Source organism: Limulus polyphemus, unplaced genomic scaffold, assembly GCF_000517525.1.
Source record: "Limulus polyphemus unplaced genomic scaffold, Limulus_polyphemus-2.1.2 Scaffold451, whole genome shotgun sequence".
Taxonomy (NCBI): domain Eukaryota; kingdom Metazoa; phylum Arthropoda; class Merostomata; order Xiphosura; family Limulidae; genus Limulus; species Limulus polyphemus.
In genome coordinates this window covers 182671-195564 of record NW_013666061.1, presented here as the reverse complement: position 1 = coordinate 195564, position 12894 = coordinate 182671, and the positions used below count along the sequence as shown (strand labels likewise).

Sequence of the window (12894 nt, the reverse complement as noted above, 5' to 3'; positions counted from 1 at the left end):
AAAAGTATTTTGTGGCCTGCTGGGTGCATGATGTCAGACTGTGGAAAGTGTACAAGATGTCAAACTACATAGATTACTTGAGGGTAAGTCGAAGTTGTTTTTAGTGATTAGGCTTATTGTTTATATTCTATCAGTGGTAAATTTACAATCTAGATATACTGTGTTGTATTGCATTTTAAGTCATCCTGTCTTTTCAAACCACTTTCTTCATTACACATTACCATATATTTTACACAAATAAGCCCTGGATTTTAAGACCACCTGTCTTGACAAGCCACGTTTTTAATAAAACTATTATCACTCACTGGGCCCTTCCACCTATCACTGCTTGTAAGGGCCTGTATCATAGTATATAAATTATGGGAAGCACCAAATATTTACAAACTACAGATTTTATCAAGATCTGCAATTGTAACAAGTATATACAAGTAGTACTTACCAGATATTAAATGGGAACTGCATAGTCTGTGGTAAAACAATGGTTTCCAAGCCTTGTCAATGTTGTTTGGGTCTGCACGTTTTACTGCCCTAGCCAATTTAACTCTACATACTGGATTTTTTGAAAAATGTTTAAAATGATAACTTTCAATTCTTTGTCTGGTTGTTTGTACAGCTAGCTGCTGCACAGCTGATTGCCATTTCAAATACTTGATCCCAAATTCCAACACCAGCAACTACATTGTGATTACAAGATTTTCCCTCTGCTACATCCAAAATGGTGGTGTTTGCCTTTCGGCTTGTTGGTAATATATGCAGTATGTTAAGTATATATGGTCTATTCAGTAGGGAATGTTTGGTGTCTTTGTTTTTGAACCGGGACATTGTTAAGTGCATTTTTAACAGTTGAACAATTGTCATGTCTTACTTTTTTCTACATGCGTGATGTATTTGAAGAAAGAATCTTGTACTGCATTTTGAAGTTTTGATTGTCATATTTTTCTACTTTTGTTTTTTCATTCAGACATATTTTAAGTTTTATTTTGTTTGTTTTATTTTAAATATACATTCCTAACATTATTAGACAACCACAGGATATTAGTGCACCTGAGAATAACAAGGGTATTATGTTTATTTTGTTGCTTCTCTGTCATTGTGATAAGATTCAAAAGTTGTTCCAAATTTGTTTGAATTTCTATAATAATTTTATGCATAAGTCATTTTCTTGTTCTTCTCTATTGCTGTTTGTATCACCTGACATGCCCCCCCCCCAATGACATAGCAGTAATTTTGTGGACGTACAACGCTAGAAACCGGGTTTTGATACCCATTGTAGGCAGAGCATTGATAGACCATTGTGTAACTTTGTGCTTAATTGCAAACAAACAAAATCACATGATATACTGCATGGCTTGTGATAAAAATGTATAATTTATTTATTTCTATTATTGGAGTGGATATGATTGTATTATAAAACAAATGCTAAAGCAGGATTATTGGAAAATATGTGAGCTTAAATTTTTTTTTATAAATACTCATGTTAACTGAATGTGCAAAATGTTAGTTCATTGAACCAACCTCATATTGTACAAAGAATGTTGAATAGAACTCCAAATTGACTATGTTTAACTACACAATGTTGGATAGCTTTTAGTAAAGTGTACAAGTCTGTTGTAGACCAAAAAATCAGATGTTCTACAAAAGTATTTGTACTCAAGATATCTGTGGATTGATAACGTCACTCTGAATCAAACTCTGACAATTTGGAGTGGAAGGCAATTCTCATGTCAAGGATTAAAATACTTTTGTTTATTGCATAGTTTCCAAATTGCACTTGCATAACCTGTAGAATTTCCTAAATACATATCAAGTTTTTCTTAGTATTCCTTAATATTGTATGTGATGTTTACTCTCCTTTACCACAAACTGTTGCTAAATCAGCAGTATGGGGTAAAATAAGTAATTTAAAACTCTAACATCAAATATATAATACCATGTTGAATGGCACTCTGTAGAAGGTCATGACCTATGTACATAGGGCTAAGAAGCTCAAGTTGTAACTTCAAACTAGATTATCTTTAACTCTCTCAGCACGGGCTTGGTCCCTGGGACTGATCTCATAACCATTTTGTGCTTGTTTTAATTTTCATGCTATAACTTTTAAATTAGTAAGTGCATATTCATGAAATTTGGCAGATTATCAGTAAACATTCCAAGGCTTTCATATGCCAAATCAGATTATTTTTATTAAGTCTTAAGGTTTGTTAAGCATTGTTTTTCTTATGTCATTTTTCTTTTCGCATGTTGCCCATCCAACATGCAAAGTAATTTTCATTTTAAGATTAAAAATACTTCTATGCATCAGAAAATTTTCAAATTTCTCATGCAAAAGCTTTATAAGATCCAGATAGTTGTTAAATTTTTTTTTTTTAATTTAATATTTTATTTGTTATTTTCACTGAAGAATCTCTGCAGATTCAGTTGATTTGACTGATCTTGTAACCACCATAAAAAAATTAGGAAATAAATATACATTTTACCTTTTTTTGTTCTAGATTGTGACTGGCTAACAGTATAGAAGTTACAATAATGTGGCACACGTGCACTCATGTTACCGTATCCAATAATATAAAACTGACCTTTAGTCTTTACAAAGTGACTTGTCTTGGCTGTGTTTTAGTCATATTTCAGTTATAAGTAATATATGTATATATATTATTACTATTTAAAAAATGTTCTTAAACTTATTTTTCTTAAAACATAGAACAGTAAATAAAGAAGTAAAGCAAACAGTTCTCTTTTAGTTATGACCTTTGAACTCATTTGCTGCTTGTCGTTGGTTGCTAAGCCTTATAAAATTTTGCGTTTGGAGGATGTCAAATGAAATAATTTTTTTTGGTTTTGTATCTACATTTGAAACAACGAGAAATCGTAAATTACTATATCAATACCATAGAATTCTATTATAATTTATCAAGCCTAGTTTAAGCTGTATTTGGGTCTAAAAAAATATGAAATTTCGAGCAGATTAAAGACTCAACTTACCACCTTGAAGTTTTGCATCAAAAGAATGAGATGTCGTAATACTTGAAAATGGCTGAGAAAGCCACTAGGGGGACATTCTGAGCTTTCGATTAGTTATGGGTACGTCATAGATAGAAGTAAGTGTATATAAGTGAGTGTTTCCAAAAATGGAAAGAGGTTAGTGGGACCACTGTTTGATTCAGTATATGAGCAGTATCTCAGCAAATTGAAAAGATAAGAGGCTCTCATTTAATATTCTAGCTTGTCAATGTTGGTAATTTTGAGTTCCTAATTTGTACGAAACTATAGACTCGGTATTTTGACATCACATACATCTACTTTGAACCAGTGCTGCATTTAATAAACCATGTGACACAAAAAATTTGTTTAGGTGTGTTTTTATTATTTACTTTTAAGTTAAGAAATTAAATAATGTATAATACTAAAATTTGAATTATAATCTACAGTTTGATACCGAACTTATAGACATAAATTCATAAAATAATAGTTCAATAAAATTTTGAATGCGAGTCAACAAACATGATGACATGGCCTTTGACCCATGACCTGTGTGGAAAGGGTTAAGTGTGTGTTGACTAGATGGACAGTCATTTTCTGTTGTTTTCTATGCATTTGTGTTCAGCCAGTGATGTTCTCAATGAAATAGGAAGGCTAGAATTTAATTAAATTGGTACCTGTAAGGAAGAAATTCATTTACAGTTTATATGCTCTTATGGACTTAGGCATTTTGAAACAACTTTTTTAAAGTTAGTACAATTCATTACTGTTAAAAAGCCTCTCATAAAGAATTTTAATCATTACTAGTTTTGACCATAGGCCTGCATCAGGTATCAGTTAACTGAATACATCTTTTGTTATTAGAAAGACTTACTTTTTTCTTAATACATTCAAGAATATACAATATTTCACCAAAAATACTGATAGTGATATAAAAAAAATCCTGGCAATCACTATATGGAGTATTTGTTGCAGAGCAAACCAAACTTGTATGCACATTTTAACTCTTTCACCACATGTATTTTGCAGCACATCATAACCACCATGTAACCATGGTGGTATACATACTACAACTCTGAAAGTTCCTTTTTATCTTCATGAAATTTGGCAAGCTTTCAGTAAACTTTAAAAGTCTTTGGTAAAGAAATAATCAGAATTTTTTTATTGTGTATTTTTACTAAAACTATCTGTTTAATTATATGGTGTCAGTATTCACTGCTCTGAGTGCAAAGTGATTTTCATATTAAGTTTAAGAATACTTTTCTTCATATGAAAATTTTCAAACTTCGTTTGCATAATCTCTTAAATAAATCTTTTTTCCAGAAAAGCTTTATATTTTATCTGTTATCTTCTCTACTCTAATATGTTTGAACTCGTAACCACCCAATAAAAAATGTAAATAAATCTAAATTACCCCTTTCTTTTTCTTTCTAGAATGACTTCAAGTTGTAACATGGAAATTAAGTATCATAACAGTATACATCTGTTTATACTTAAATTTTATCGTTTTATTGCTCTTTGAAGCATGTCTAAACTGATATTCCTGCCTTAAAATTTGAAATTACTTAGCAAACATGCAGCTTTTGCTGCCCGGTGAAAACATTTTATTATTCTTTATTTTACCTAATCTAACCTGGTATTACTGCAATAAATAATTTTTTATTTAATTCAATAATGCTCCAAAGAACACAATGATAACATGCAAAAAGAATATCCCATAGCTATCCCAATTTTTTTGGCTTTCTAACAATGCGTCAAGAGATATTACAAATTCATCCAAGCTAGTCATTGTGTTTTCCATGAGAATGATGCTTGTACTGAAAGAGAACTTAACATTTTTCTGTACAGAAAACAACATAATATAATGCATTATCTGATAGATGAAAAACTTGTCTTTTTATTGACTATGAATAATATAGTATTAAACATAAGATAATTATTGACAAATCCTGAAAGAGAGGATGTGACAGATGGGTGTATCAAGAGGGGTCTGATTTTATATTTGATGGCTCTGTAACCAAATAAGATTTTAGGTTATAAAAATTATGCTTTGTCTGAGCAATGACAACATTATAATAAGTAATTTACATTAAATTTCATACTTCTTGGAGGAGTGGTAAGTAAATTAGAGAATAGGAGATACCTAGATAAAATGTCACATTTCTCATACTAGGGGAAGTTCATAATTTCTGTCAATATTGCATTTTAAAATTAAGAACTTAAACCTTAAATAATATAAAAATTACTTATTAACTGCGTTTTGATCACAATTTTATTCATATATATTGATAATAAAGTAGTTTAATTAAATTTTGAATGCAACTCTGTGAATGGTTGTGACGTGTACTTTGACCTACCCAGTGAGAAAGGGTTAACAGAGGGAAAAGTGGAAAAAAATATAAATAAACCTTTTCCTAACTACATTTTTTTTATTTTCTTTGCAACAAATTATTTTTAAGACTTAAAATGTACTATATCATGAACCACAGTTTGAGCAATTAAACAGCATTGCTGTGGTAAGATGATAAAGTAATTTCCCACAGACAGTATTCCCAAAATAAACCTAAAAACCATCTGTTACTTTTATTTGATGGCTGATTTATTTGATTGGTTTCATTGTACTGCTTGGATCTATCCCAGTTTCAGTAGCTTTAGGCCTTTTGGTTAATTAAAAATTCATTTTGTGTAAAACTTGCATGACCTGACCTTTGTCTTACTCATTTCATACCCAGATAATACTCAGATGCTGCATGTCCTCTGCTAAGAAATTAGTTAAAATCAAATGTGTCCTTAGACATTATGAACTGTCTAAGATTTCAATATCCTGCAAAATATATATCAGACTTCTTGCAAGATGTAGTTTCAATAGATGTTTCTAATGTAGTATCTTTGGAAAGGAATTTTTACTGGTTAATGAAATGCTAGAGAGTAGTGCAAGTACACAAGCATTCATGCTGTTAGCAGTAATGAAACAACTATCTTTGTAGAAGAGTTGAGTATTTAAAGTTGCTGTTGAAAACACTTATTAGCTGGAATAATGTTCACTATGGTAACTTTTAGATTGACGTAACTTTTCCCTAATAACTCTTTCTCTACATCCCTGTATAGAATAAAAATATATCACATTGGTAATTCTAGAGTTAATGAATTGATATCATTTGTAGGAATGAATTATATGGTATGCAGTAAGGTACTGCATTTTTTTATAATTTTTCGAAAATATTACTTCTATTCTTTTTAGGGCTTCGAAATCCTATAATCGTGGTCAGTACTCCTATAGTCCAGAGCCACGGTCTAGGTTTTTTGATCAGAGAGACATTTCCTTTATGCAACAACCTCAGCCAGCTTCAGCATCTCTTCTGAGAACTGGTTTCACTTACGTTCCATACACTTTGACTTCTCACAATCCTTATGGATTTGGCATGGACATTCAAGAATTTTTTACATTTCCTAAACAGCCTGATAGTCATATGCATAGCTTTTACTCCCACTACAATACCCATAACCGTCAGGGGTCTTCTGCTATTACTGGGTTCAAAGGAGGCACTCGGTCGACTAGTTCTTTATCAAGCAAAGATTGCAGTGAACAGGAATCTTTCAGCCCAGTAAGTTATACTTTGGAGCCTCGAGTGAAGAATGCTGGAGCACAACCACAAAGGTAAAACATCAACTCTACTGTACCTAAAAAAGTATTAAAATATTTTGCATTGTGTATTTTGAACATGTGGTACAGTTACTACATTATATGCAGCTGCATTTAAAACTGTTTGTGGTGTTATAAAACTGTCATCTAAACGCTAGTTTCCTTAAAATTTTCAGTGAAGCTGAAATAATAGATGAAATAGTAGTAACAACATACTGACTTCAGATTTTAACAGTATCTTATTATAACTATATCCTGCTAGGTTTATTAATATATTATTGTATGATTAAAACTTCTTTTAACTATATGGTTTGAGAGTTAGTACTTATTACACTTCGTAATTATACTTGTAGAGAAATAAAATTTTTATAAACTGTGCCATTTCACTCTCTTCTTTTCACTTCCTCCTCTGTCCTCCTCTTATTTTGTTGCAATCATTCATTTAATTTGTCCTTTTTTTCTCTGTTTTGTCATTCCTTTCTCTTGTCATTCATTATTTATTTTCATTTTCTAGGAACTATATAGTCTTTATATGTTTTAATAAGACTTGTAAACTTCCTGTATATCTTTCTATTTTTACTTTGGGAATAAAAATTGTCAGATTATAAATGCATTTATTCATCTAGTTAATGTTTGTGTATGACAATATAGGACTGTATAGACAGGTGTTTCAAAGAAATGACATTGAATAAATCCATAAAACTACAGCGTTAGCTATTTCTGCACATACATTTTTATCTGTATAAATGCATGTGTGTGTGTGTGTGTGTGTGTTTGTGTGTTATTGAAAGTGTGTTTGTGTATAGATCTTTAACCATACACAGACAAACACACAGGGTGATTCAAAAGCAATTTGCTCCAAAGATTTTATTCAATGTTAAGAATATAACAAGCTGAGGCACCTGTCCTATGTTTGGAGGCTTGAACTTAAAACTTGAACTAATAAATCAAGAATTTGTATTTATATGCATAATTTATTTCACACCTACTTTATTCCACATTACTTTACTTTATTACTTTTACTAATCCCTTTCTACGACTTCTGTATTTATTGATACTTTGAGTGCTTATTGATAGACCACATTAGAAGTTCTTCCTCCTTCCTGGGCCAAATTAAAGAGGTTTCTTGGTGATTCTACCTTTGAATACCCAACATAGAATTGACTATGTGAAAATTAGGGGGTTTTCAGATGTAGCCCTCTACCTTAAGGGTCTGACCTTGTGCTTTGGTTGCCATTCGTCATGTCCAAAATGTGAATGTTTGACATTTTTAATGAAAAAACTCCAAATAAAAGTTTAAGAATAAAATGTAGTCTAAGATTGTTGAGTCATTAGCTAAACAAATATATTTTTGTTGTGGGCATAACCCAGGGTGTGTAAAAGTAGGCTTGGAAATGGAATCATGAATTCTAGTATGACCCCAAATAGCTCGAGTTTTGTTAACTTTTATAAACTTTGAGGTAGCTTAGAAAAAGTTAGATATGGTACATTCCCATGTTTGACTGATTTGTTTAATTGAATACCATTATGAAGATTAATTTCCTTTTATAAAAATATATTATTTTGTTAACTAATCCACTAGATAATTTGCTTTTAAGTGATTTCTGTTTGAGAAACTTCAGTGACATTCTATTAAGTTTCAGCATCATCTCCCACCCCAACTCCATTGGTTTCCTGCACATATGAGTAGTTTGAAGGCATATTAATCTTTGTTTTTTTCATATAGACCACAAAATACTACCCAGCAATCTTGGAATTGTGTAATTCAATTATAATAGGATAAAAAGGTAGTTTAAATGTTACTTTAGAATAAGGAAAGCGTCTGGATTTATAAAATTAAAATATGAAATATATTTGTCCTAATAAGTACTGACATCTTAATTTTAATAGATCTGAAAAAATTGGATGACTATTACTTTTTTTTTATCATAAGCTTAGTCTTTACTTGCTGCAAATGTATATACATTTAGTGTTTTAGAACATGTGGGCATGGATAAAGTTTTGATTATAAAATGGAGGTAAAAATAGTTAAAACAAAGTTGAATATAATAAATTAAGCAATTGTTGCATCATGAAAGCTTTGCTGAAGTGGAATATGTTTAACCAGTATACTCCATTAATTATACATTTAAATAATAATATTTCCATTTACAGAAGTTGGGCTGGACAAAAAAAGAAAGAGGAATTTAATCAAAAAGTGGTGAGTTATTTCTAAACTTGTTGAAGTGTTGTTTTTGAAGTCAGTCAGTCATAATTCAGATATTAGTTATTTAGGTGAAAGGTTAGTTTTATTATATCATTTTCTATATAAATGATATTTGTCATTGTAGTATGTTTAATTTTTGCAACTCAAATTTAAAAATGAAGAATTACTGCAAATTGGACCAACTAAGAAAGAGACTCATCCTTCTGTTATACATGTTTGATCGTAGCTAATGTCAATGAATAAAAACAGACTATCAAGTAAAAAATTAAGTCTTAAGTTATATTTTTATTATGTTTATATAAAAAGAAAATATACTAAAATTTAACAGTAATTTTTTTTAAATTTGTATAGAACTTTTTTATTAATTGTTTTAAAGGAAAAATAGGCTTACGTACTAATGAAACTTCGAAGACGAGGAAACCACTTTGAGACTAATAATGGTTGGAGACGTTCCTGATGATGACAAAACCTTGTCGAAACGTTGTACATTTGCTGTTATGTTAAGCTTATATTAAAGTTTTTCTTCATTACCTATTCAAACCGTCTCCAACCATTATTAGTACTAATGTAACATTGAGAAATTTTTTTAATCTTTAAACTTAACTTTAGATAGATTTGTGGAAAACTTCTAAAGTAAACAAACAAGCTCCACAGTAATGTAAGAAAAATATATACATAGTAAACATTTTTACCTTTAGTCATAGGCTTGAATCTGAGAAAATAGTACATTCAAGAGTTTTGAGAACTGTTAAATACCATAAAAACTAAAACTTCACATAATCACAAAACCATTGTAGAATTCAGTTCACTGTTGGAGATAATGATGATCACATGATTGTAACATTTCATTGTGCTTTCTGACTCAGTGTTTTGTATGCAACATTTTCTATGAAGCCTGTCATTGAAAGATGAAATTTCTGTGTGATTACTTGTGTTTTAGAATTTTGTATGTTTACTGTGAAGTTTGTTTCTTGTATTACAATTAAAATCAATGTGTCATCTGTTTATTTTAATGTTTTGTTGATTATTTTTGAAACTCCTATCTAGGGTTATTTCGAGTCCTACATATGCCTTTGTTCTCCATATCTACTCACTTTTATTTTTGTTGCATCATTTAAGGACTCCAAAACCAATGCCAAAAATGATAGTGATCTTGATACAAAATCATTTGTCAAATTATACTTGTTTTGACATTTTTTTAAATAAACTTGACCAGAAACCTAAATATTTCAACACAAAAACCAGTGTTTGAATAAGATCAGCAGCAGACTTAAGTATACAAGATGACCTTTACAAAATGTAAAGATAAAAGTGGATGTGTTGTAGTATTAACTAATAATTTTGTTAGTTTCAGATTATTACTGGAAATATTTCAAAATAAAATACTTTTAAAAAGTACTTGTAAAATTTAAATTGTATATTTATTTTTAAAAGTAATATTTTTTCAACACATTTTCGTAAAAATGTAATAAACACACATCATTTCTTCTGTACTAAAATTTAATATGAAATTAATTTTATAAAAACAACTTTTCAAAGTAGTAAACAGTATTAACTTTTTGGTTTATTAAAGTACATCTAATATTTTAATAACTTTTTCAAAGTTTTCAACTGTACTTTTTGTCATTATGAACTTTATCTTGCAGATGTACTAACTCATTTGATAACACATTTTTTAACTAGGCAATATCTGTAAAATTCCTCTCTTAACTATAAAAAATAGTTTATCTTCTTTTAAATGTAAAATATTAAAGTAATGATTAAATTCTTGCTTCTTATTATAGATTCTCCAGTTATCTGCTAGTTACATAAGGTACATAATTTGATATTCATTTCCCAATGGGTGGGTCAAAGTGCATATGTCACAACCATTTATAGTTACATTCAAAATTTAACTAAACAACTTTATTATCAATGTATATAAATAAACTTGGCATAAAAATGTAGTTAATAAATCAAATTTTAATATTATACAAGTTTTAAGTTTTTAGTTATATAAGGAAATATTTTTATAAAATCCTCAATCTTTTTTAGCAAGAGAATTTGCTCTCTAGGTCATCCCTTTTCTTTTTATTTGTTTACCACCCTTCTGAAAAGTATGGAATTTAATGTACATTACTCATTATAATATAGTTATCACTTAGGCAAAGCATAATTTTATATCCTTCAATGTTATTTGTTTATGGGGGCCATAAACTAGAAAATCGGACCTACTTGCCATGCTTACCTGTCTTTTACAAATTGCCTATAGTTCATTCTGATGCTTTATACTATATTCTTTATAACTAATAGAAAATCAAAGTTTTAGTCTATTAAATGATGTATTGTATTATACATGTGATGTATTATTTGTACAGGACATTGTCTATTTTATCATTGAATTTCAAATTTATTCTCACAGCAGTTTAGCTGAATTTTTAAAGGCTCTTATCACATAGTTAGAAAGTCCAAAAAGTTATTATAGTTATGACATTGTTTCCTTTTTGCAGTATTTAATTACATAAAAACATTTAGTGTAATAGTAATAATACCATTATTATATTAAAAAAAAAAGTAGGCTTCGTTGCATTGACAGTTGTCAGACAAAAAAAAAAAGACCCAGGTGAGTACTGTATTTTTTTTTGTGTATTATTTATTGTTTTATAGTAACTAAGATATAAAAAATAGAAATTTGTAAGGTTAGAATAGGTAAGATAATGGTAAAAAAATAATAATAAAAATTCTTAAAATTCTTAAAAAATGTTCACAAGCAGCTCGTGCGTTATGTGATTTGATATGATAACATGAGCTGCACATTTGCTGAGGGATTTACAACATGGTGGGATTATTAGTTAGACATGGTTCAAAGAACAATAAATTAAAGTTTAAATAGATTTATACTGTCATGAGCTTTAAACCATTTAGGATAAACAATGTGCAGTTGTTCTACAAAGACATAAGGGTAATATAGATTTATTTCCTAATTTTTTATGGTGGTTAAGTAGGTCAAATTAATAGAATGAGTATAGAGTTAAGGTAGAGAAAAAAAGTTTGATATTTAGTTAGGATGTTTTTGAGATTACACAATGAAATTAAATTTTCATATAAAGAAAAGTGTTTTTAATCTTAATATGAAAATCACTTTGCACAAGGAGCAGTCAACACTCTTGATTCCATATATACACTGACAAATTTTTAGCAAAAATGGTTAATTAAAAATTTTGTTTTTTTTTTTGTCTACAAAAGAATAGTAATTTTTTTGAAAGCTTGCCAAATTTGTCAAGTCATTAATTGGTTGAGTATTTTAAAGTATATGATTTAAGCAATAAAGTTTACAAATAAAGAAGTAATCAGTTATAGCATAAGAATATTTACTTGTTCACAAAATTTTTATTGCATTCATGTGTTACTGTACATGTTTTTGTATCCATAAAACTACCTTTGAACTGTGTTGTCCTTATTCTTGATTCAGTCACACAGTACCATTGAGCTTTTCATAATTGGCATTGATATCTCAAAGTTTTAGTCTATTGATGTGATTAATTCAGCTCAGAGTAGCATTATCAAAAACTTGTCTCATTTCTATACATTGGCTTTTGTTATTCAATAAAATATTTTATTTCATTGTGAAACTTCACTCTCTACAATCTTTCCTTCTTTAAATTCATTTGGGCTAGAATTCAGAACCAAACTGTGTTATAACATTTTCTACAAATTCTCTTCATTTGAATGTGGTAGAGGGACCTACTGGTGGTTCAACTAATATGATCTGGCTTCCAGATATTAACAATTAAGTTAAAATGTACAATGAAGAGAGACATAACTGTTTTCAGCACTATAGATGGCTTATATGAATTTTTATCAGTATTTGGACTTTCTTATGAAATCTTGCATTGAATCTAGCTGAGCAAGCTGAAATAGGAGATATTTCATTTATCTGGATAATATTTTGGTATTTGTCATAAAGAAAAGTTTTGAAGACCACCTGTGGACCTTTCTTGCATTTATGCTAACGTATAGAAGTAGTTTTCTGTATTTATTCATGCTTGTCTATTTGTCTTAACAATTAGTGACATTAGGTTAATAC

The 12894-nt window shown here is 29.4% G+C and overlaps 1 protein-coding gene across 5 annotated transcripts in view; it reads left to right on the top strand.

The window, feature by feature from the left end:
* Positions 1–12894, top strand: part of LOC106458360 — a 142917-nt gene that overhangs the window by 72607 nt on the left and 57416 nt on the right. For all 5 annotated transcript variants that reach the window (XM_022384553.1, XM_022384552.1, XM_022384549.1 and 2 more), the window contains 2 exons: positions 6221–6637; positions 8777–8822. In XM_022384553.1, the coding sequence (XP_022240261.1) occupies positions 6221–6637; positions 8777–8822 (463 nt within the window). The remainder of the gene's footprint in view (positions 1–6220; positions 6638–8776; positions 8823–12894) is intronic.